The 26,581-nt window shown below is 43.8% G+C and overlaps 1 protein-coding gene and 1 pseudogene across 13 annotated transcripts in view; one reads left to right on the forward strand and one right to left on the reverse strand.

The window, feature by feature from the left end:
- EGFL6 (EGF like domain multiple 6) overlaps positions 1-26,581 on the reverse strand; it is a 256,008-nt gene that overhangs the window by 36,342 nt on the left and 193,085 nt on the right. For all 13 annotated transcript variants that reach the window (XM_072818136.1, XM_072818134.1, XM_072818128.1 and 10 more), the window contains 2 exons: positions 5,138-5,250; positions 74-166 (listed from right to left, as the gene is read on the reverse strand). In XM_072818136.1, coding sequence (XP_072674237.1) covers positions 74-166; positions 5,138-5,250 — 206 coding nt within the window. The remainder of the gene's footprint in view (positions 1-73; positions 167-5,137; positions 5,251-26,581) is intronic.
- Positions 23,714-24,067, forward strand: LOC140627512 (non-histone chromosomal protein HMG-17 pseudogene; annotated as a pseudogene).

The raw sequence follows: 26,581 nt of genomic DNA on the forward strand, positions 1-26,581 counted from the left end.
TGATCGCCTGGCTTCGGAAAGCTCGGGGGTCCGTCTGTCCGTCCGTACTAGGATGCTGGCCTGTAGTACTGACCTTGACCGCAGGTTTTCCCAGTGTATCCTGGAAAGCATCTACATTTGTTTGGTCCCACACACTCCCCGAACTTGCATCCAGGTTCGCAGGTAGCTGTGGAAAGGAAAGGTGTTTTGTTGATAAAAGAACAGGAGTAGTCAGCACAGAAAATGCATGCATGTCCAACTCAGCAGCCTTCCTTATGGGGGAGAAATTCATGGGGGCGGAGAAGGGATGATCTGCTTCCTCTCTAGTCTGTTTTCCTCTTTGGGATACTGGACAGTGTTTTCCTTGTGAACTAGATCACTCCCCCCAGCCTTCCGCCCCAAAGAGTGCGAGTTTATAACTTTGCTTAGTACTGTCGTGCCCCCAAGTGGCATTCAAAGAAAAACAAAGCATCCCAGACCATCATCAGCTAGTTTGCATATAAAACAAAAATATTTAATAAAAGAAGTAGATGTGGGAGCTGGAAGAGACTCCAGAATAATCCTGGATCAAGTGCTCCTTCCTTCTGTCACTGGCCTCTTTTTTTGTCTTCCATATTTTCTTTTCCTTTTTCTTCAAATGATCAAATTCTATTTTTAAAGCTGTGTATCATCAGTCAAAATGATCAACCCACAGACTGAAGGCAGGGAGGTGCAACTTCCAGCCCTAAGGATGGGAACTAGAAGTATCATGAGGAGAAGGAGGAGGAGGATGGTGGCATGATAAAGGCAGAATTTGTTTTTTGTTGTTGTTTTTTTTCACTTCTGTATCCAGACAACTGACACAAATTCAGCACCCCATCAATATTTGCTTGATGAAAGAAATGGTTGGAGAAACACCAAAGACAGAATATTTGACTGGGTTGGGAGGGCAAGAAAAAAATAGTAAAAAATGATGGGAAGTCTGAGTCCGGCTCACAGGGAGGAGGTAGGGAGAAAAGGCAGTAGATGGGACAAAAGGAATATGGGGAAAATCCAAAGAGAAGAGGGGCAGAGGACAAAAGAACAATGAATGAGGGAGAAAGGAGGTCTGTAGGGAGTCAGGAGCCCTCAGCAGCTTCTGGATCTAGTAGGAGCTCAGGAACTAGCCAGCACCGGAAAGGATGACTCCGCAATGGCCCAGGAATGCTGCCTACTTCCCTTCCCCTGGAGTCCCTGGCTCACCGTAGGTCTACCTCCATGCAAGCCTATTCCCAAAGACTCCAGCAGCTACTCCCTCGACCCCACACCCTATTCTTTGTTATGTCAGCATTTATCTTCCAGTCACCTGGACTCAAAACCCCCATCATCTCTATCTTCTCTTGTCCCCAAACCAATCAGTGACAATATCCTATCCCTGCTTCTACCACCCAAGTCATTCACTGAACAGCTACTCTTCTAGCTAATGGGAATCATGCTGCCCATAGATATCTGGGAGATTACAGTGCACCTCTTTCTCTCCCCCTTCTCCCCGCCACAGCCTGTGACCCAGTGCTTAACTGATACGGGGTCTAAGAGCCCAGCCCCTGCTTTCCAGGCGGGACAAACTCAACTCTGTGATGCAATTAACACCCCAGAGCTCCCTGTGGGATTAGGCCAAAGCTAGACTTCTCTTGAAACCACATTTTTGCCTGGTTCTTTCCTCTGCTTCCTTACTCCCTTACAGATTTCTCTGGAGAGCACCCCTCAACAGATTATTGACCCAAGACTCCCACTTATAGGCTCTGCTCCTAAGAAATCTGATGTCAAATATGACATTAAACTGATATTCCAAAAGCACGCTCTGATCATGCCATGCCTTGCACCAAACAGTCTTTATTGCCTTTTGAATATAGTACAGGTATCAGCACCAAGACCTGGCTTCCATCTCAGTTTGTGCCCTTGGCCTACTCTTTTCCCTACCCATAGGCAACACTATGATCAAACTAGATTGCTTGCTGTTCTCTCAATTGGCCCTCTCTGCCTCTTCCTTTCTTGTTATCCTCACCCTGGCCACCCCTTCCCCACTCTCCCATGGTTAACATCCTACTGATCCTTCAAGAACTATTTTGCATGAGCCCTCCTTCCAGAAGCCTTCAATGATTTCTCCCACCATGTCAGGACGTCCACTCAACTTTGAGAGTTCCACAGAACTTGGGTAGGCCTCTCCCATGAAGTTGATCAGGCTCCATCTTATTAAATAATTAGACATATATTTGGTTTCAATCCTTCACTTCTGTCTACTATCTGATTCCCAGCACCTTCAGAACAGGGATTTAAACATTCATCTTGGGCAGCCCGGGAGCTCAGTGGTTTAGGAGCCACCTTCAGCCCAGGGTGTGATCCTGGAGACCCGGGATTGAGTCCCACGTCGGGCTCCCTGCATGGAGCCTGCTTCTCCCCCTGCCTGTGTCTCTGCCTCTCTCTCTCTCTGTGTCTCTCATGAATAAATAAATTAAATCTTAAAAATAAATAAATAAATAAACATTCATCTTTGTTTCTCCTGCTGCATTTGGTAGTGTTGTAGACACATAGACACTCAAATAGTTTTAAATAATAAATAAAGTAATAGGTGTAGAACTTCTGACAGAAAAACATTTTATGGCTCTGGATAAATCATAAGTGATGAGGTAAGGAAAAAATGTTTTTCGGCGACATTCTTTCCCTTCTGGAGACAAAAGAGGATTTTGCTTTCCAGTGTCTATTTTGTTATGGATATGCTCTTTGAGATGCAGCTTTAAGTTTAGATGTTAGAAAAATAAATTTTTTACTTTTTTAAGCCTTGAATACCTTTGATTGCTCCCTGGAAAGTTATTTTTAATGTGGGCCAGATAGGAAAGCCAGGATCAATGCCAAATAGAACATAAGAGAAATGGTGAATAATACCCTTGCTGCTATCAGGTCAAAGCTCCAGCAAGATGTTTTCAATTTACAGAGCCTTTGGATCTGTGACTTGAACGGCCAGTCTACAACACAGGGAAATTTAGTTTATGTCTAAAATGGCCTGAGATTTAAGTGTATTTTAGCTAAAGTTCTTGTTCAATTCTCCCTCCAAATCCTCCATCTGCAGCCCTTCAGTGGGATTTGTTCACAGATAACTCTTTACCTCCTCTTGCTAAGTGACATACACTCGAAGGTTAATGATTCAGAGCCGAGCCATCCTGCACTGGGAGCAGATTTAGGTGGGGCAGGGGCCAAGATCTAGAAAGCTCCAGCATGGAGTCAGGGCCTCTGGAGGAATGAAGGGTGAACAGACAGATGGAAGGGAAGTCCAGGCGGACTGGGACCTCACAGACCGGGGTGTAACTCTGCTTGTTTGGGCAGGTGGACACAAGTTCTCAACTCATTACCACGTAGCCCACACTCTGGCTTGGGAGTCAGAGATCCGGTAGCCAGGGGCTAATCACCCTGTTACTCGGTGCTTCTAAGGGAGCAGATGACTTTACGGTCAAGAAGGACCATACAAATTGGATAGAATACAATATAGATTTTAGATATAAAAATCATTACAATTTAATACCTGAACATCTCACTGGGGCGGCAGGGGTGCTGATGAGCAATTCAGCCTGCCAACCGTGCATACTGAGCATTGTGCTCGAAGCCTCTGCATGTGCTCTTTTATTTTATCTACTTATTTTTTTTAGGTTTTATCTATTTATTCATGAGAGATACAGAGAGAAGCAGAGACACAGGCAGAGGGAGAAGCAGGCTCCCTGTGGGGAGTCTGATCCCAGGACCCTAGGATCACACCCTGGGCCCAAGGCAGATGCTCAACTACTGAGCCACCAGGTGTCCCTGCACCTGGTCTTTTAGCATCTTGATTTAAATTATTTCCTGCCTATGGTATTATATTGTCCACAAAAACATCAAGAATGTGACTGGCTGTCTGCATCAAGGCCAAATTGCTCTGATTTAGTTACAGCGTAGACCTTACAGAAAGCCAAAGCTTGCCCTCATTTATTCACCAGAGACATGTAAGTTTTACGGCAGTAGGTGCTGAGGTTCATGCAAATGTAGGATTCCAAATCATGCGTTCCGTGTGGTTTTGCCCCTTTCCACCTGAGTGACTTCAAATAACAACGTGCTAGGTCTAGAAAAAGAATACAGCAACATTTAATTTCTGCATCACGTGCACTTTAAGGGATGGGATTTATGGGTCTTTTCAAATCAAGGGTGATTTAGGAGATATTTTCTATGCATGCCAGGTAACAAGCATACCCTTTTTTTTTTTTTTAAAGATTTTATTTACTTATTCATGAGAAACACAGGAGAGAGAGAGAGAGAGAGAGAGAGAGAGAGAGAGAGAGAGAAGCAGAGACACAGGCAGAGGGAAAAGCAGGCTCCATGCAGGGAGCCCGACGTGGGACTTGATCCCAGGACCCCGGGACCATGCCCTGAGCCAAAGGCAGATGCTCAACTGCAGAGCCAGGGGGCTGCCTGATGAGCTTACCCTTTAATGCTTACACACCTCCCCCTCTGAAGTAGGGATGAATCTCTCCACAGTGCAGAGGAAGCGGAGCCTCAGCTGGCTTACCTGCGTTGCCCAGGGCTACGCACATCATTCTGACTTGATCGTGACACTACAAATCCAATCAGTGTGAGGACCCACCCTCTTTTTTAATTGACAAAGCCCCAGGGGAATGTTCTAACTTTATCTAGTAGGCAATAATGATCTGCAAATATTTTTTTTCTAGTATCTCGACACTCTTGTCATCTTGTCACAAGGAAACTAATGGTGGGAGGTTTTGTGTGATATTGAGCATGTAAGAGCGTTAGTGGTGCCTTTTGATGTTTTACAGATTCGAGATATTATCAAGTTCTGTCTTCACCTGTGGTATATCGATATTTTTGGACCAGGTAGAGAGGAGGAGTTGGAGGCAGAGACAGAAAGAAGGTAGTACTGTTAATTCTTTAAAAAAAAAGGTAATATTTTTGTGCTTTACCGTTTATAATCCAGCATGATCCACACCAACACCTAACGTGTATGGGACATGCAGTTGCGTGTTTACCCTATTTAACAGATTAAGGGATCTGGTGACTGTCGGTGAATAATTCGGTGACAGTTTATGGTGTCACAGATTAAAAACTAAGGACACTGGCCTACTACTCGAGCACAGGGTGGTCTGAGTTTTTACACAATTACCTTCACAGGCTCCCTTGCTGTTCCTTCTCCAGCCATAGCAGCAGGCCAGCTTAGCCCCATAGCGACAGAGCCCAGGCTGCGGTGCAGACGTCAAGAGTCCGCGATCCCTGGGACTGTGGATAGAGAGCTGCATGTTAGTACTGAGAACACAGAAAGGGCAACAGAGACTCGCTCCTGCCAATAAATGAGCAGGATAAATTAATAAGTAAATTTATTTATTTATTTTATTATTTATTAAATAGTATTATAAATTAAATATTATTTATTATTTATTTTATTATTTATTAAATTATACAATTTATTTTAATAAATAAAAAATAAATTTATTGGCTCCTGCCAATAAATGAGAGATGACAATTACCTGGTGAATTTCCATACACCTGCCCCAAGGGCTAAATTAGATTCTGAAAGCCTGAACTTTGGGTCCTAGCCTACCCCTGTCATTAACCTTGTGGGTTCTTTTTCCCCCAGGGGGTTAAAAGAATCGGGTTACATAATCATATAAAACGAGGGCGCATGAGAGTGGCCAGAAGTTGGTCTCCGAGCCCCGCAGAGTGCCAACCTTCCAACCTGCTCTGTACAGACAGTGGCGATCTGCGTCTGCGTCTGTGTCGGTGCTGAGTGTGGTGCTGTGATGCCTGGGCCCTGTGGCTTTGTCCCAGGCAAGAATGCTACCCTTTTACCTCCTTGGCCACCTGGGACCCACTAAACAAACTGGAATCTCCACACGCTGTAGACAGTTAAGAGCTGGAAGGGCTCAAGAGACCCTCCAGCGAAGCCCTCTTGTGCCACAGATGAGGCTCCAGCCCAACGGGGTACAGCCACGTCCCCAGCAGAGCCAGGTGTCAGGGATTCCAGCCCAGGGTGGGTTCTCCTTCCTCACTGCCTCCTAGGAAGACCATCTGCTAAACTCTTTAACCGCAGGGCAGGAGTTGGCAAATGCTTTGCATCAAGGGTCAGATGGTAAATATTTTAGGCTTTGCCATAAATATGGTCAGACGGTCTCTAAGCACAAGAGCAGCCAGATGGGCAATAGCAGTCAACAGCAAACAGATGGGCATAACTGGGTTCAGGAAGACTCTTCTTTATGGACACCGAAATTTGAATTTAATATACTTTTCACATGTCACATAATAGCATTCTTCCTTTGGTTTAGCTTTAATCAGTTAAAAAGCAAAAACCACGCTCAGCTCACTGGTCACGTAAAAACAGAGGGCCACCAGCCTTGACCTGCGGCCTGCAGCTTGCCACCCCAAGGAGTGAGCCCGGCCACAGTTGAAACTCGCTTCACAGTTAGGTATTTAGTGACCTAGGGTTTGGCCAAGGTTGCTACCCAGTTTCTGGAAGAAAAGACTTGTGTATTTTGTGGGGGGCTGGGGTTGTTTCCTCCATGTTAAATACGATGTAAAACATTCCCTGGGCTCTTTACCAGACACGTGCTTTCTGCTGCAAGGACTGAATTCTCTGCAAGTTAATAATACCTTAGTCAAGGTCAGGAAGTGACATAGCCTTGCAGTTTTCCCCTGTGGTCTGCCTCTCCCACCAACGTGGTTCTTCAGTTAAGAGCCACAAAGATAAGGTCTGGGACATTTCATGGAGAACACCAAGCACCTGTGCATCATAGGACATGCACCAGCATCCCTGGCCTCTACCCATAGGAGCCAGAAGCACCCACTTCTCCAGTCAGGGCAGGCAAAAAGGCCTATAGGCATTGCCAAATGTCCCCTGGGGGCTAGACTGTCCCCTGTTAAGTACGACTGCAAGTGAAACATTTATTCAGCACTTGAGCTATTCAAGTACTTAGACAGTAGAGTGATGAAAAAGACCCAATCTTTTTCTCTTCTTTAATTCCCAATTATAAACAGATATACTACAGAGAGGATAGCATGGTAAGTATCATTACAATGCTCTCAGAGCTTTGACTGAGAAATAATACAGTCCCCTGTCACAATCTAATCTGGGCATTACCAACAATTGTGTAGGGGATACCACAATCTTGACCCAGTCTGCACCTAACTAACAATTCCCAAACAAGAAACCACAGACAACTGAACATAAAGTGTGTTGAGTAAACAAGTGCTCGTCAGTCCACACAGAATGATGTACGTAGGAATCTTTGTTTAGCATTTTAAAAATTATATAATTCACACAGTAAAATGCAGTGGTTTTAGTATGCAACCATCACCATTATCTAATTGCAGAACATTTCCATTCCTCCACAAAGAAACCCCATACCATTACCAGTTAGTCCCAATCTCCCCCTGCCTCCGATCCCTGGCCACCACAAATCTACTTTTTGGCTCTGGAGTTGCCTATTCTGGACATTTCACTGAAATGTAATCATACACTATGGGATCTTTTGTGTCCGGCTTCTTTCGCTTGATATGCTTTCAAGGTTCTGCCCATGCTGTGGCATGTAATAGTATAGGACCCCATTCCTTTTTATGGCTGAATAACCTTGCATTGTATAGATGGACCACGTTCATTTATCCAGTCATCAGCTGATGGACATTTGCGTGGTTTCCATGTTTTGGCTGTTTCGAATAATGCTGCTCTGAACATTAGTGTACAAGTTTTTGTATGGGCATATGTTTTCATTTCCCTTTGGTATATATCTAGGAGTGGAATTGTTAGTCCTATGGTAACCATGCTTAACTTTTTGAGGAACTGCCAGAGTGTTTTCCAAGATGACTGTTCCATTTTCATTCCCACCAGCAGTGTACGAGGGTTCTGATTTCTCCATTCTCACCAGTACTTGTTTAGTGTCCATTTTTTTTTTTTTTTTTTTTTTTAGTGTCCATTTTTTAAATCACAGCCATCCTAGTGGGTAGGAAGTGGTGTCTTACTGCAATTTTGATTTGCATTTCCCTGATGGCTAATGGTGTTGAGCATCTTTCATGTGTTTATTGGCCATTTGTGTATCTTCTTTGGAGAAAGATCTATTCTGGTCCTTTGTGCGTTTTTAAATTGGATCATTTGTCTTGAGGTCCTTAAGATGTGAAGACCAGGTCTGAAACTAGTCAGTAAAAACAGCTATCCCCAAACCTTGGTGAATAAGGTGATGTAGCTTTGTCTCACCCTGCAAAAACTCTTCCACCTAGATCTTCAGAGTTCGTTTCCTGGCTACACATGCCTACAATAAACATTGACAAAGCACCCACATTTACTTTCTCCTTCTTTAACAACATAGAGCTGATGCCTGGGGAGCAGAGTGGAGCTTGGAACTAACTCTGCCTGGGAAAGAAGAGGAAGGCTTAACAATGGATGTTGACATTGGAGTTGGATTTAAAAAGAAAACATGATAAATAGGAAAGCTATATGCGGGACAATTCTGCCTCTGGGGTTTTAATTCCATATTTCTTTTTAAAGGTTTTATTTATTTATTTGAGAGAACAAACGAGCATGAGCGGAGGTGGGGGGCGGGCAGAGGGAGAGGATCAATGCAGGGCTCAATCCCAGGACCCCGAGATCATGACCTGAGCTGATGGCAGACACTTAACTGACTGAACCACCCATACTGCCCTTAATTCCATATTTTTATGAGGAATGTGGGGTTGATTTAATTAAATTTCAATCTACCAAAACCTTGAGGATGACCTGCCAACTTCTTGACTATAGGTCTGCAAGGGAAGGCCTTACCTATTTCCTAATCCCCCAAACCCCCGTTTAGTCAATAGAACGTGATTACGTATGGAGCACTGTGCTAGGTACTGGGAATACCCAGATGATTCACGGTGATGAAAATGAGCTTTTAGATAAGAGGGTGAGGGTAACAGAAGGACTAAACATATTTAGTCAGTGAGAGAGGCTTAAAACAAAGAAACATGCTCTGGCTGAAGGGATCCAAGATGTTCTCTCAGAGGGTGCAAACTTCAAGCATAACGGAAGATGAACAGAAGTCAACCACATGAAATGAGGTAAAGCCAAGCAGACATCACAGAATGAGTTCAGGTTAAGAGACATCACGTTTGTATTTGAGGAACCAATAGAAGATCAGAGGAGTGAACTAAAGAGAGGGAGAGGAATGTGTTACAGGACAGTGTGCCGTGCTGGTCAAGCTAGGGTCATGAGGCCTGATAGCTGAATGGTAATAGGGCAGCACAGACGGATTTTGAATAGGGAAGGTTATTTGATAACATTTTCCTTAGAAAAATATTATCATGGCAGCAGTCTGGAAAATGGATGAGATGGAGGCAGAATGGAAGCAGGGATACAGTTGGCTTGGAAGATTCTGGTCTTTTGGACTGGAGCAGTAGCAGGGGCAGTGGGGAAAAATGGATAGATTCAAGGTGGAACCAAAAGACTTGGTAAAGGATTACAGCATTCATTCATTCATTCATTCATTCCTTACTTGCTGAAAACCTCCAATGTATCAGGCATTGGGTTAATCTCTAGAGGCTCAGCAGCAATCATGTGGAGCCTAAGATCTCTGCCCTCATGGAGGTCATAATCTGGTCATTTGATCTGGAGTGTGAGAGGGATGCAAAATCGGGTAGACAGCAGTGCTGTTATTTCTGGAATGGGGAATACAGATGGAGGACCATGTTCAGGAAGACGATAAATGAGGAGTCCTCTTGGGGACGTGTTAATTTTGAGAGTTCATTAGAGAGACAACCAAGAGAAGATACTGAGTAGGAAGCTGGATATTTGGGCCGGAAGTCCAGGAAGCAGGACTGGATTTGGGAGTTATCCGCAGGCAGTTGGTTACTGAATCTATGGGAATGTATATAGTGTAAGAAAAAATAAGGCTTAGGGTACAGGCCTAAGGAAACTGGTATGTAAGAGGTGGGCCAAGGAAGAGAAAGGTCCAGAAAGAGACACAGGCAATGCTCAGAAAGGTAAAAGGAACACCAGGTTAGTAGTGTCAGGAAAGTCAAACGCAGAGGAGTGTTTCTAGAAAAAGAAGGATCAGCTCTGATGTTGAATGGCTGTAAAATATGATGGTTAGGACTATGGTCTCCTTCCTGAATCTGAATCTTGGCTTTATTATATATGAACCTGTGATTTTCAGCAAGTTACTTCACCTTCCTATGCCTCAGCTAGCTCATCTGTAAAATGGGGACAAAAAGGGTCTTTCCTTTAAGGGTTTTTGTGACAATGAAAGGGCATAATATACATAAAGGGCTTGGAACAGTGAGTAACACAGTAAATGTTCCCTAACTCATCATTTTTTTAATCCTAGTAGTAGGATTAAGATTGTTATTAGATGTGTTGGGTAAGGTATAAAGTTTAAAACTGCCATTGACCTTTAAATAAAAAAGGAGGGGGGCACCTGGGTGGCTCAAGGATTGAGTGTCTGCCTTGGGCTCAGGGTGTGATCCTAGGAACCTGGGATCCAGTCCCACATCGGGCTCCCCATGGGGAGCCTGCTTCTCCCTCTGCCTGTGTCTCTGCCTCTCTCTCTCTCTCTCTCTCTCTCTCTCTCTCTCTCTCTGTGTTTCCCATGAATGGATAAATAAAATCTTAGGAAAAAAAACACTGTCATTGACTCATAATCAATGAATCTCAGTTTGAACTAGGTTTCTGCTTTAGTCTGCATCCCCTGAGAAGCAGAAGTCACGAGGGGATTAAATGTGCAAGGATGTTATTACAGAAAACACCTGTGAGAGAAAATGGCAAGAGAGCTGGGGAAGGCCGGGGAGAGCCATCCTACTACCATGGAAGTCTGAACCCGAGTGAAGGGAAGATGGAAGGCAGGTTGGGTGGAAGCGTCCAAGGCTGCTGCGAAGTCTGAGGAAGGTCTGGCAACACTGAGGGGAGTCCTGGAGCCACAAGTAACCTTCAGAGCAGAGCGGGAGCTTCTGCAAAAGGTGGTGCCTTAGTATCCCTGCCATGCTCATTCTGGAAGGTGGCCTGGCAGGAGCAGCTGTGGGAGCATGGCCTTGCTCAAATGCAGTGATGGATTTCCAAGAGCACTGTAGCTGGGGCCCGGGCTTAATTACACTCCCGGCAGTTGGAAGTCTGCAAGGCACATTCTGGTGGCTGCCACAGTTTCCACGTGACCTTACTTGCTAATGTATGTAGGAATCAGTTTTCGCTGTAAGGGGAGCTTGTTGTAGAATTTCACCTCAAACAAAGTGACCTTAGACATTAGCCAGTTCTAACCTATCACTTTACACATGAAGAAACCAGGGCCAGGAAAAAGACCAGGTGGCTTTACATTTGGTACAAGAAGTCAGATGGGAACACGCTTTACGAAAGTATGGAAGAGGAACAGGACTTGCCACCTCAAAACATGCTTCTTTGGCATACAGATTTGGGACTGATAATTTTTAAGAAATAGCAGACACACAAGCAGCTCTGAAACCTGAGTAGAAGTTACCCTTGGGTAAGAGACATTTTCATTTATAAGGGAAATCTCCATCTGTAAGGGTGCCTCCCTCTCTGTGCCAGGGAGAGATGACTTTAAATCTCAAAAAACTTATCGATAGAGAAGGCCAGGACTTAAATCTGTGTAACAATCTTACCCTTATTTACCGTGTTTTGCCTGGTCACCTCCCATAACCTGCTCCCCTAACCCCTAACAACCTCTTTTATCTTTAGCTGGAGATGGTATTAAGGGGGTGGCTTGTGCCATTCTGAGTTACTCGGTTTTCCTGGGTATCTCCCAGGTGTACAGCAGGTATGGAAGTTATTTACTTCTGTTTGGTTTTCTCTTATTAATCTGTCTTTTATTACAGGGGGATCTCAGCCAAAGACCTAGGTAGAGGGAAAATTATTTTTCCTCCCCTGCATTATTCATTCATCCATCTATCCATTTCATTTGTTCACCCAAAATGTATTAGGTAAGTACACACAGTAGGCACTGTAGTAGGCATGGAGACTGCAGACATATATGAGAACAGCCCCTGCCCACAAAGAACCTACAGTCTAGGGATGAAGCTGGGCAAGTGAACAGATAATTATAGTGCAACATGACAAATCTCATGAAGGAGGAGGTCTTAGGAACGAGGGGAAGATGTAGGAGTTGTTAGGATGGAGGAGTGGGTGAGGGGTTTTCTGGAGGAAATGGGGCCTGATAATGAATTCTGGAGACTGGTAGAACTTACCTTGGCAAAATGAGAGGAGGCTGTTTGGTGGGGAACGTGTCCCAGGCAGAGAAAACAGCCTGTGCCAAGGAGGGAGCCACTAAGAACATGGCCTGTAAACTAGAGCATAGAAAGTGGTGTATGTTTAGGGCAGGGGATGGGAAGGGAAGTGGAGAGAATAGGGAATAGAGGGGAGGAGAACGTAGCAGGGAGATATGCAGAGGCCACAAGGTAAAGGCCTATGACCATGCAAAACATTTTGTCCATCTTGAAGGTTCTGGAGAGTTATAGAAGGATTTTAAGCAGCTGGAAACATCAGGGATATTGCAAAACAAAAGCAGCCTCCGTAGGAGTGGGGTGCATTCCATAAGCAGCGACATTACTGAAACTTGACACCAAAAGCAACAGCAAAACTTAACAAGTGGGATATCAACCTTAAAAACTTCTGTGCAGCAAAGGAAGCCATCAATAAAATGAAAAGGCAATCTTACTGAAGGGGAGAAAGTATTTGCTCATCATATATCTGGCAAGAGGTAAGGCCCAAAATATAGAAAGAACTCATACAACTCAATAACAAAAAGACCAATCTGATTAAAAAATAGGAAAAGGGGACACCTGGGTGGCTTGGCGGTTGAGCATCTGCCTTCAGCCCAAGGTGTGACCCCGGAGGCCCAGGATCGAGTCCCGCGCCGGGCTCCCTGCATGGAGCCTGCTTCTCCCTCCGCCTGTGTCTCTGCCTCTCTCTTTCTCTCTGTGTCTCTCATGAATAAATTTTAAAAAATCTTTTTTTAAAAGAGGAAAAGGATCTGAATAAACATTTTTCCAAAGAAGACATCCAGATAGCCAACAGACCACAGGAAAAGACGCTCAACATCACTCATCATCAGGGAAATGCAAATCAAAACCACAAGGAGCTATCAGCTGACACGAGGTAGAATGGTTATTACCAAAAAGACAAGAAATATCAAGCGTCGGTGAAGACGTGGAGAAAAGGGAACCTCTGTGCACTGCTGATGAGAATGTAAACTGGTGCAGCCACTATGGAAAACAGTATGGCGGTTTTTCAAAAATTTACTACCACTTGCCTGTAATCCCAGTTATGGATATTTATCCAAAGAAAACGAACCCATTAGCTTGAAAAGATACACGCACGCCCCATGTTCACTGCAGCATCATATGCAGTAGCCAAGAACTGGAAACAACCTAAGTGTCCACTGCTGGATGGATAAAGAAAATGTGGTATATATACACAATGGAACACTATTCAGTCATAAAAAAAAAAGAAATCTTGCCATTTATGAAAACATGGATGGACCTTGAGGGCGTTATGCTAAGTGAAATAAATCAGAGAAAGACAAATATCATATGAGCTCACTTATATGTGGAATCTAAAAAACAAAGAACAATTAAAAGCAAGCTCATACATACAGAGAACAGACTGGTAAGTTGCCAGAAACAGGGAGGTGGGGGGGGGGGTGTTGAGGGTGAAATGGGTCAAAAGGTATAAACTTCCAGTTATAAAATAAGTCACAGGGATGTAATGTACAAATGCTGACCGTAGTTAACAATACTATTTTGCGTATTTGAAAGTTGCTAAGAGAAGAAATCTTTTTCTTTTTTAGCATGCTAAGAGAATAAAACTTAAAAGTTCTCATAAGAAAAAAATTTGAGGATCCCTGGGTGGCTCAGCGGTTTGGCGCCGCCTTCAGCCCAGGGCCTGATCCTGGAGTCGCGGGATCGAGTCCCGCGTCGGGCTCCCTGCGTGGAGCCTGCTTCTCCCTCCTCCTGTGTCTCTGCCCCCGCCCCTGTCTCTCATTAATAAATAAATAAAATCTTAAGAAAAAAGAAAAAGAAAAAAATTTGTAACAATGTACGGTGACAGATAGTAACTTGACCTACTGTGATCATGTGGCCATATATATGAATATTGAATATTGAATATTCATTGAATCATTGAATCATTATGAATCATTATGTTGTACGCCTGTAACTAATACAATGTTACATGTCAGTTACACCTCAAAAAAAAAAAAAAAGATCATCGAAAATGTTGGATGTGAAATCACAACAAAAAAATTGAAATTGGTTGGAATACAATATTTTTTAAAAGGCCTAATTAAAAACTGGTGAAAGAGCCCAGGGTGCTCTGTACAGGTGGGCAAGCCCATTTCACATGTATTGGTCAAAGCCAATTACTTTTGATTGTGAAGAACACTGGCTGGGGTTAACGAGCAGGAGAGAGTTACCAGAAGATGAAATTCATGTACTGTTTGTGCACTACCACAGCCCTCCAGAGAAATCCTCTTTCTCCAGTTTTATTGCTTTCACATGCTTGTCTTTAGGTGAAAAGGTGAAACTGAGAAATCTGAGGTGTATCAATTTCTCCCAAGTCATCATTTTTGACAGTGTACAAAGTATCACTTGTAAAGCTCTTCAGAATGTTAATGACTAACACTTGGGCCATCAAAAACTTGTTAATCAAGTAAGATTTCTTATCTGCTATAAAGAATTCCCTTCCTCATCACAAAGGCATCTTAGTATTCCAGTTTTGTTAGAAGGTAACTGAAATTTGTTATTGAATCTAGGCTTATTTTCATTTGTTTAAAAAAAAAAAAAGGAAACAACGGTAAAGAATCAGCTCATGACTTAGAACCATAAAGTGGATTCTGATGTTTGGACAACTGCACAAAAACCAGAAAACACCAGTTCAGCCCACAGCTGCCCTGTAGATGCAGGGACATGTTCTGTGCATATTTCCTAGAGAAGACCAAGCTGCTTGAAACAACATCGTAGGAAAAACCATCAGAGAACCATGCAAGTCCATAAATGAGCAACATGCCTTGTAATTAATGGGTGTGCCAACCCTGTATTCACCCAGTTTTGAGAGATGCTTCAAAGGGACAGCCACAAATGGGATTTTAGTGGTTTAAACATCATATTCTACATCTGGTCACGAAAATGGAAAAAAGCTTAAGGGGGGGGAATCTCTGGTGGATAAAATGGCTAATAATCACTTGCTGATTTGTAGACGCCAGAGGAAATTGATTTATTACACCAAGAATCCTGCTTTGCAGTCTATGCTTGCCAGTTTTTTAATGCACATATGCAGCCATTTAAAATTATGGATAAAAAAGAAAAGTAAATATTAAAATAGTTAGTTCTGTTTAAGTTGAAACAGTATTATTGAGGGAAGGAAAGGAATCCAGCACAGGCAAGCATGATATTGATAATAATAGCAGGGCACACTATCTTATAAAATCTTTTAAAAACTGCTTTAAAAGCTTTATTCTATAGTTCCATACATACTCCTCACACCGCATTGTAAGTTAGTGTTAACAAATTATTCAGATTACTTCCCCGGCACCCTCTCCTCCTTCCTGTCCTTTGCTCTAATTCCTGCCCAATCATTAACTTTCCCAGTCATTAATTCAATTATTCTTTTACTTTAATATCTGGTTGTTGAGCATTCTGGATAAGGGACATAAACGATTAAACTACATGAAACTTTTAGAAGTTAAAAATGGCCAAATGTCGGTAATTTCATGTTACCATTTAGTGATCACGGAAGAGGAGGTTTAGTGCTCAGCAAATCCATTTCTGTGTCTCCTGGGCACAAAAGCTGCACTATGCTCCCCAGCCAGCCTGCCAGTTAGGGGGGGCCACATGACCAGTTGGCCAATGGAAAGTGGGCAGACCACCTCCAAGCCTGTTCACAAAACCTCCCGTGGGATCTCTGACAGGCTCCTTTTCTATCAGCCCACTGAATAAAAAAGGACTCTGCTGACCTGGAGGAAATGGCACTTTAAGATGGAGCCTGGCCCTGTGTGAAGGCATGCAGCGGACTCTCCCAAACATGCCTTGGACGTCAAGGCAGGCAAGGAAACTTTACTGTGTTCAGCCACTGCAATTTTGAGATGGTTTGATGTAGAAATGAGCCTAGCCTGATCAAAAGAGTAGAATTTCAAGAAATCATTTCTTTTCCTAAAGTCTACTGCACACGATTTTTTCCTCATACATGAATTTATTCATGCAAAAAAAAAGTTTATAAGGGGCGCCTGGGTGGCTTAGCCGGTTGGGTGTCCAACTCTTGATTTTGGCTCAGGCCATGATCTCAGGATTGTGAGATCGAGCCTCGCATTGAGCTCCGCACTGGGCGTGGAGGCTGCTTGGGATTCTCTCTCCTTCTCCTCCGCGCTCCCCCTGCTCTAAAAAATAAAAATAAAAATAAAAATAAAAATCTTATAAAACTATCAGTATGAATTGCACTTAGTTCCATATTTAGCAAAGCACGTATTTTTTAAAATTGGAGCAGTGCATTCCAAGATATCAAGGAGGCAGGGTTCTGGCATAGTATCAGTCACTGGAATAGAGTAGATGTCTGAGTAGAACGAGCTAGTGTGCATTTAGCTGGACTGACCTAACCTCATGGGACCCGATAAACATGAAGTAATCATTCAAAAGGAATTTATGAACCTAGAAAGAGAACTCCTAATCTTGGAACGAAATGACCTCAGCCACATCACCTGCCATCTCAGGAGGTCTGGCTGGGCCGGCCAGCAGCTCGCTTTCTCCCATCTCTCTTGCCAAGCACCATTCGGCACACGGAAGGCCCAGGGAGCCTGCTCCTGAGGCACGGAGGTGTCCGTGTAGATGAGCAAGTCTCTGTGCAGAGGATGCCCAGAGCTGCGGGAGTCTGCCCTGAATGCGGAATTGTCCCAGTTCCTCTATTGCATTACTCAGCTTGCTGTCTACACTGACCAAATTAATCACAAATTGCCGTCTGCACAGCTGAAGTTAATTTAAAAGCATTCCAGGGATTGTGTAAGTAGTGTAGTGTTTCTTCATGGGGTTCCTTATTTTCTGCAAAACTATACGGTGCCAGAATTCTCAGTGTGGTTGTTTACGGTCAGGTTCCAGGAAACTTTAGGATATTCTTTCTCCAAGACAAGTTGAGAAGTTAAAACTTCTTTGGCTGATGTTTAAATATGGACAAACGAATGAAGTAATTTTTTTTTTTCAGAATAGGGACCATAAGGTCCAGCCATGAGGGTTCTTTGTCCTATTTCCTTTTGTTTTCATCGGAGCGCCCAGTGCGGCAAGTCCACTGTACCGAACCAGTTAAGACTGAATTCTGGTTTCTCTGCCCATCTTCAACATACAGAGTCCAAACCCAATGGGCCCAGCGATGCCCAAAGCATGTCACCTTCCCCGATGGGTAAGCATTTAAGAGCCTCGTCAACAAATGCCTGGCTATCAGCTGTGTACCATGTCATGAACGCTTGAGCCAAACTCAATGCCTTTGCTGCTTCCTCTATTTCTCTCCCTTACCTTCTGGGCTCAGGAGCTAGGTGCAATTGGGCATGGGGAGGGTCTGGGTTTGGGTTCCCTCAGCCGCAACCTGAGACAAGGATGTGTGTGCAAGTGGTTTGTGTATAAGGTAAAGGCAGGCAGGGGAGTGCAGAAGCAAGACGAGGAAGAGAAGGTAGCCGACGAAGCAGGTGTCCTCCAGACAGTTCCTTCAGCTTCCACCCACAGCCAGCCTGGTGGAGAATGACACAGGATGGGGCGTCGGAGAAACAGGCAACGCCAGATCAACGGGACCCTGCATGCCATCTTAAATAGGACAGATTTTATTCTGAATCCAATGGAAAGTCTCTGAAAGGCTTTAAGGAGAGGGCTAATGCGATGATTTTAAGAGGAGCACTTTGGGCCGTGAGCGAGAGGAGGCAAAAGCAGCAGCAAAGGGCAGCTCTTACGGGCTTCAGGTGAGAGAGATGGTGTGTGGCGGGGTGGGGACAGGCAGGGGAGGGAGCAGATGGGTTCAAGACACGGTCTGTGACAGGATTTAGCACCAGACTGAATACAAGTGGGGACAAGAGTGAGTGGTCAGGAACGACACCCAGGTTTTCGGCTTGCCCCAGTCTGGATACTGTTTGTTCCAGAATTGGGAGAATGGGTGAGATGGGGGCAGTGAGTTCTGAGAGCTGATCTGGAGCTCTGTTTGGGATGTCTTAAGCATAACAGGACATCCCAATGGTTAGGTGAAGAATGCAACACAGAGAGGGACGTCTGGGTGGCTCAGTGCGTGAGCATCTGCCTTTGGCTCAGATCGTGATCCTGAGGTTGAGTCCTGTTTCTCCTTCTGCCTAGGTCTCTGCCTCTGTGTCTCTCATGAACAAAATCTTAAAAAAAAAAAAAATGCAGCAGAGAGAGCCTGGCACTTGAGATTCACATTTCCAAGTCATCTACATACACATGGTGGTGAAAAAGCCAGGACTGGAAAGATCACCCGGAGAAAGTAGAGACAAGGAAGGAAATCAGGTTAGAGACGGAGCTCTGTAGAAAGAGAGGCTGGTAAAAGACACTTAGAAGGAAAACCAGAAAGCCTGATGTGGTGGTTTTGAAATACGCCCACAAATTCTTTGCTATCCCACCTTTCAAGAGGTGAAGCCTAATTCCCCTCCCCTTCTGTGGGCCTAGACTGATTTGCTGCCTGGCTTCATGCGAAGGGGTCACAGCGGGAGTGATGGGGGGCAACTCCCAGATGAGGGCACAGAAGGGAGAGCAACTCTGGCCTTCTCTCTCAGATTTCTTGCAACGTGGAAGCCCGCTGCCGGGCCCGAGGACACTCAAGGGGCGAGGAGCTGTGGCTTCCTGCCACCAGCCAGGGAGGAGCTCAGGTCTCCTGCGTTAGGGAGCCAGGTGAGCAGCCACCTTGCAAGCAGAGCCCCCTCTGGACTCAAGCCCTTCGAGGACTCCAGCACTGGCCCACCCTCCTGAAAAGCCCCAAGCCTCGCCCAGCTACAGTGCTCCAGAGCTCCCTGAATGTGGTTTTAAACCTCTTGAGTTTTGGAATATTTTGCTGAATAGCAATAGATGACTAATCCACGTGGTGCAGAAACCAAGCAAAGGGAATACTGGAAGAGTAAAGGGGGTGAGCTTTGAAAAGAGATTTGCTGCTCTGGTATGTTGCTTTTTAATTTTGCATTTGTATTCATCAAATCCGAGATGCTGTGGATTGTAAGCACCACTGCTATTCTGTGCATTTGGAAAGGAAAAATGCTGCCAATTCCACTAAACAATGGTTCATTACCTTAAAGATAATTCTGTGCAACCGGGTGATCATTCTGAGCGTGCAGTGGTCACGATGGGGTCATCTTTACAGAACAGAGCCCGCAGTGCTTTTGGCTCTCACAGCAAAGTCTGAGCTCCTTGGCTCAGCACACAGGGCTCCTTGCACCCTATTTCCAGCCCGCCTTCTCTGCCAACACTTGGCTCATGCCCCTAGAGCTGGCCAGTCCACTTCCCAGCTGGAGCCAAAGTCTTTTTACGTTCGGTTTGCAGGTACGTATCAGTCCAGCCAGCCATTTACTCATTCCTATGCAATACCTATTATGAAGTAAGTACTGCAATTATCATCTTCTCCCCTCTGTTTTTTATCAGGTGGGCTCACGTTCATTCCACAAGAACAAACTAAATGTCATCCCCTGTCCTCCACTTTCCCTGACTCATGCGAACTACAGTCCTCTTATCTGATTTCTATGGAATGTTTCATATGTTCTATATGCTCTCTCTCTCTCTACACACACACACATAGTTTTACATGTGTTTATATACACAGTTGATCTGTGAACGTGGGAGCTAGGGGTGCCAACCCCTGGCGCAGTCAAAGATCTTTGTATAACTTTTGACTCCCCCAAAATTTAACTACTAAAAGCTTACTGTTGGGGGCGCCTGGGTGGTTCAGTCAGTTAAGTGTCTGCCTTCTGCTCAGGTCATGATCCCAAGGTCCTGGGGTCGAGCCCCTTTTGGGCTCCTTGCTCAGCGGGGTGTCTGCTTCTCCCTCTCCATCTGCCTGCCACTTTCTCTGCTAGTGCGCTTTGTTAAATAAATAAAACATCAAAAAAAAAAAGCTTACTGTTGACTGAACCTTACCAATAACATAAAACAGCTGATCAACACATATTTTGTTTATGTATTCTATATGGTATTCTTCCAATAAAGGAAGCTAGAGAAAAGAAAATGTTATTAAGGAAATCATAAGGAAGAAAAAAATACATTTACAGTGCTATACTGTAAAAAGAATCGATGTGTAGGTGGACCTCTGTAGTTCAAACCTCTGTTATAGGTCAACTGTAATATGTAAAAACATAAATACACATACTCATTCTTTTGAATGCTCATATACATAGAAGTATAAACATATGTTATTTGTATGTAAATAACATTATTTGCCTCTCCACCATAGTCCTGTGGTCATTCACTATGCATCAATTTTTTTATTCAACACCTACTATGTGCCAGGAACTGGGCTAGAACCTAGAGTTACAACCTTGACCCTGCACCCCACTCACCAAAAACAACAGATAGTTTGCCTGCCCTACAACATTGTCTAGTGGGGGCAGCAGGAAGGTGTGTATCTCTGGCATTCATGAGAATGTTTGGGCATGTCATTTGTTCTATTAATGTTGAACTAAAGCAGATTAACTTTAACTACTTTTGGAGTATTGCTTTTTTGCTTTTTGTTTGTTTTCTTTTTTTAAAAAAATATTTTATTTATTTATTCATGAGAAACACAGAGAGGAGAGAGAGAGAGGCAGAGACACAGGCAGAGGGAGAAGCAGGCTCCATGCAGGGAGCCCGACGTGGGACTCCATCTTGGGGCTCCAGGATCACGTGTGGGCTGAAGGTGGCACTAAACCTCTGAGCCACCCCGGCTGCCTCACTTTTTGTTTCCAAAAGCAAGACCTTCGGATTTAAAATATTTTTTTTTCAATTTTTATTTATTTATGATAGTCACAGAGAGAGAGAGAGAGAGAGAGAGAGGCAGAGACACAGGCAGAGGGAGAAGCAGGCTCCATGCACCGGGAGCCCGACGTGGGATTCGATCCCGGGTCTCCAGGATCGCGCCCTGGGCCAAAGGCAGGCGCCAAACCGCTGCGCCACCCAGGGATCCCTAAAACAGGTTATTAAAACCAGTATGTTGAGACCCAGCAAGTTAACTGATGAAACTGGGAGTATGGCTGATTACTCTAAACAAAACACCCCATGGAAAGTGATCTAATTATCCTTAAGAGATAATCATGGCTTCTCAATCTGCCACCTGTTCACCGTGATATTTTAGGCAAATCATTTAATTTTTTATTCTTTTGAAACTTAGTTTATTCATCCATAAATTGGATATGATGTGTAATTTACACATGGCTGACATTGCAAGTGGTACCTCAATACCTGTTCTCCCCTTCTAAGTGATAAGATCCCTATTACATGGCCCCTCCTCAAAAGCTTTCAACCAATGACTGATGAGAGTATAAATACCCCAGTTCCCTTGCCTTCGGGAGCGATAGCTCTAAGGCTTGTGTCCTACTGTCTTCTGGAATTCCCCAGAAGGATTGAATCACAGTGATAACTTATTTCCATAACATTTCTTTTCCTACTAGAACTTTCTGGGGTCATTTCACAAACAAACCAGGTACACTCAAATCCTGATCTCAGGGTCTGTTCTGAAAGAATGTAAATTTAGAGGAAGGAGGTGGTACTGGGGAGGGTGGAGCCTCGGACATTCATCACTTATTCTACACACATCCCTGGATCATACTGTGCAAGAGTCAAGCTAAACAAGATCACTGGTGATAACGTATGAGAAGGCATTTTGAAAAAAATGTCAGCTTTTTAAGTATCTGATACTTTCGAGAAATAAATTTGAAACACTGGAATATCACTGCTCTTAAAGCAGAAAATCAAATAAAATTCTTGGAAATTCATTGAATTTCTTCCAGTTTCTTCATCCCAAGGTCTGTCAAATAGGCACAATATCTATTTCTTAGGGTTGAGAAAAGTGATTGAAATCACACCGAAAAGTGTTGACACATAGTAGAGGCTCACCAATATTTGCTGAACGTCAATCTGATTTATGAAGACTAGATAATATTTTCATTTTAATGTTCATGCAACCTTGGGTTATGCACATAAATCACATATAAATAGGACCATAATATCTTCTAAACCAATGAAAACTATTGAAATAAAGTTGCTCAGAAGTTATTTCTATGTTGCAACTGAACATTTGGGTATATTCTCATAAATTTTAGTTTTAAGAATAAGAGATGAGATACCTCAACCACTCACAAATCACTAGAATCATGTTTCAAAGTAAGATTCAACCCATAAAACCAAGAGCAACCGACTCGCAGTTCACGCTTTTTTGTGCAAGGCTGAATAATGGCCTCCCCAAGGATGTCCAGGTCCTAATCCTCAGAACCTGTAAACGCTACCTTATATGGCAAAAGGGACTCTGCAGATGTGATCAAATTAAGGATCTTATGATAGGGAGACCATCCTGGATTATCTCAGTGGGCCTGGTATAATCACAGGTTTCTTCATAGATAAGGGAGGAAAGGGACTAAGAGGATAAAAAGGCCAGGTGACAAAGAAGAGACTGAAGTGATGTTGCTGCTAGCCTAGGATTGTTGGAAGTCTCTAGAAGCTATAAGAGACAAGGAACAGATTCTCCCCGGGAGCCTCCAGAAGAAACAGCCCTGCCAATACCTTAATTTTAGCCCCTTAAGACTCACTTGCCACCTCCGTTTTTTAAAAGCCACAAAGCTCATGGAAAATTATTACAGTGGCACTTCCTTAACAGGGCTATGAGAAGAATCTGTTCTCAACAAAGGTGTGATTTATGGAAAGCAGGAATCTCTCCCTGAGTGCAGACCCTCAGCATAAACCCAGTCATTCCTTCATCTCACATTATTTGATTTCAATAGAGAGAAAAGAATGTATAGCAGAAATGTTATAAATAGGGAATCACCTGCAATTTGAAAAGAATAGCAAAATTAATATTTATCCTATATGCTCAAGGCCAAAAGATGTCAGTGTTAGATCCTGGAACCCTGTGGAGATGGAATTCAGATCAATAAATGCTCTAGACCGTCAAATAGCCCCAGTGCCCAAAAGGCATTTAAAAAGCCTAGGGTTCCTCTTGCACTGCTGGTGGGCATGCAAACTGGTGCAGCCACTCTGGAAAACCGTGTGGAGGTTCCTCAAAGAGTTAAAAATAGATCTGCCCTATGACCCAACAATCGCACTACTGGGGATTTACCCCAAAGATACAGATGTAGTGAAGCGATGGGACACCTGCACCGCAATGTCCACAGCAGCAATGTCCACAATAGCCAAACTGCAGAAGGAGCCATGATGTGCTTCGACAGATGAATGGGTGAAGATGTGGTCTATATCTACACAACGGAATACTACTCAGCCATCAGAAAGGATGAATGCCTACCACTTACATCAGCGTGGATGGAACTGGAGGGTATCATGGTGAGTGAAGTAAGTCATTCAGAGAAAGACAACCATCACATGCTTCCACTCGTATGTGGAATATAAGAAATAGTGAAAGGGACCATAAGGGAAGGGGGGGGGAAACTGAGTGGCAAAAAATTAGAGAGGAGGAGGAGAAGAGGTGAGAATGACCCCTGGACCGGCCAAAGCCTGCGTGCCGCTGCATCCCTGCGTCCAGCGCTTACATCCCGCCACCGTTGCCACCATGCCCAAGAGAAAGGCTGAAGGGGATGCTAAAGGAGATGAAGCCAAGGTGAAGGATGAGCCCCAGAGAGGATCTGCAAGGTTATCTGCTAAATCTGCTCCTCCAAAGCCAGAGCCCAAGCCTAAAAAGGCCCCTGCAAAGAAGGGAGAGAAGGTACCCAAAGGGAAAAAGGGGAAAGCTGATGTTGGCAAGGATGGAAATAACCCTGCAGAAAATGGAGATGCCCAAACAGACCAGGCACAGAAAGCTGAAGGTGCTGGAGATGCCAAGTGAAGTGTGTGCATTTTTGATAACTGTGTACTTCTGGTGACTGTACAGTTTGAAATACTATTTTTTATCAAGTTTTATAAAAATGCAGACTTTTTTTTTTTAACTTTTACTTTTTTTTAAAGCTATGTTGTTAGCACACGGAACACTTCATTGTTGTTTTGGGGGAAGGGCATATGTCACTAATAGAATATCTTGGAAGCTAGATTGGTAACAAGGGGGAAAAACACCTTTCCCTTCTAGTTTTGAGAAACTTCTTCTTGGCTCCCAGGAGGAGGGATTCCTTGATGTTGACACACATGGGTCACCTTGGTGGTGTGGAAAAACTAAAATTCAGTTATGTCTTCTTCTCCCTCTCTGCCTTCAACATAGACTTGACTCCCTTAAACCCAGAGACCTGTTGGAGCCTGACCCCATGAAATGGTTCCCAGTATGTCAGGCAATCTGGACTTTACAGTGTCACCACTGAGATGGCGTCCCTCAAAAGAGTTCCTTTTTTTAGCTTGTGGATCTTCAGATTGATAATTCTGCCATTTTCATTTCATTTCCTGAAAGTCAGGGTCGGCTTGTGAAAAGTTGTTAAACAACATGCTAAATGTGAACTGTCAACCCTCACTCTAAACTTTCCCTGTTCAGAGCATCACATGAAGACTTCATTGGGTTTTATGGTGGCTTTCTGATTTTGGTAGTCCATTGAAAAGGGAGTTTGAAAGTTTTGTATACTGCTAACGATCGTCTGCCCATGTCCTGCCTGAAATACTATGATTGTTTATGAAAAGTATCTTTAATAAAGCTGGATACAGTTTGAAAAAAAAAATTAGAGAGGAGGACAAACCATGAGAGACTCCTAACTCTGGGAAACAAACAAATGGTTATGAAAGAGGAGGACAGAGGGGGAATGGGGTGACCACCCTATGCCACTAAGGAGGGCATGTAGTGTGATGAGCACTGGGTATTATACTATACGTTCGCAAATTGAATTTAAATAAAAATTTAAAAATAAAAATAAATAAATAATTGAATTCAAGTGCAAAAGTTTTAAAAATTAAAAAAAAAGTCTAGGTTCGACTTAATCTCAGCTGATCCACCCGACACCCCCGAGTGCCAACCCTAGTCCCCCACGCAGCCCCATTTCTGTTCCAGCAAGATGAAAGAAACTATCACAAACCAGGAGAAACTCGTCAAAATGCAAGCACTGGTGCGCATTGGTGGGGAAGGAACCGCCACTGAAAGAAGGTGGTTCATCCGAAGCGCTACAGTACGGGATAAAAAGCTTCAGTTCTCCTGAAAGAAGGGGTAGACAATACCTTCTGGTATTGGAGAAGTGAACATGTTCACAAAGCCAGGAACTAGGATCCACTTTCCCAACCTTGAAGTGCAGGTGTTCCCGGCGACGGACGCTTTGTCCATTCCAGGCGGCACTGAGACAGAGCAGCCCACAGAAATGCTCCCCAGGATCCTACACCAGCTGGGTGCACACGCTCTGGCTAGTTTAAGAAGACTGGCTGAAGCTCTGCCCACACACCCTGTGGATGGGAAAGCACCACTCGCTGCCTACCAAGGAGGAGGACGGTGAAGTCTCAGATCCTCGGAAGAATTTTGACGAAGCTTCTAAGAATGAAGCAAGTTGAATTGCATCATCCTCTGCAGAAGAGAGAACTTGAAGAAGTGACTGGGAGCTGTTATTTTTATGAGTGTTTTTCTAAAATTTTGTTCATGGCTCTGATAAGATCTAGATCCCTAATGTTTTTTAAACTTTAAAAAAAATACTTTATTTATGTATTAGAGAGAGAGAGAGCACAAGCAGGGAAAGGGGCAAAGGGAGAGAAAGAAGCAAGACTCCCCGCTGAACAGAGAGCCTGATGTGGGGCTCGATCCCATGACCCTGCGATCATGACCCAAGCCGAAGGCAGACACTTAACTGACTGAGCCACCCAGGTGCCCCTAGATCTCTAAATATTTTTAAACCCAAGCCCTTTGGACACTACAGCTCTTTTTCAGCTTTTTGCTTAGACACAATTCATTCTTTGCAGCTAATTAATCTGACGAAGCCTGGGAATAAAGTTTGAAACAAGGTTAATCAGGTTCTTTGTCTAGTAAATAAATAAACAAATAAATAGAAAACAAAAAGTATAGGGTTCAAGCCAAATTCTGATGCTTATGATCAGGAAAATATATGCTGCTAATGGTTTATTCATTTGATGAGTGTTAACGATCTACAATGCACTAAGCACCATTGAGGTGGCATGCAATTCTCTGGATCACTAAAATTATGTAGTATTTCAATTAAAAAAAAAAAAAAAACCCTGGAGAGCCTGGGTGGCTCAGTCAGCTAAGTGTCTGCCTTTGGCTCAGGTCATGATTCCAGGGTCCTGGGATGGAGCCCCAAGTCCTGGCTCCTTGCTCAGCAGGGAGCTTGCTTCTCCCTCTCCCTGCCATTCTACTGTGCGCTCTCTCTCTCTCTCTCTCTCTCTGTGCCAAATAAATAAATAAAATCTTTAAAAAAAAAAAAAAAAAGCAACCCAGTGCTTATATTAGAAATTCCTGTATCAGTCACAGTTTTTAAGTTGGGAAGCCCCAGGAAACAAGCAGTGTCCACAC

This window comes from Canis lupus, chromosome X (genome assembly GCF_048164855.1).
Source record: "Canis lupus baileyi chromosome X, mCanLup2.hap1, whole genome shotgun sequence".
NCBI classification, from domain to species: Eukaryota; Metazoa; Chordata; class Mammalia; order Carnivora; family Canidae; genus Canis; species Canis lupus.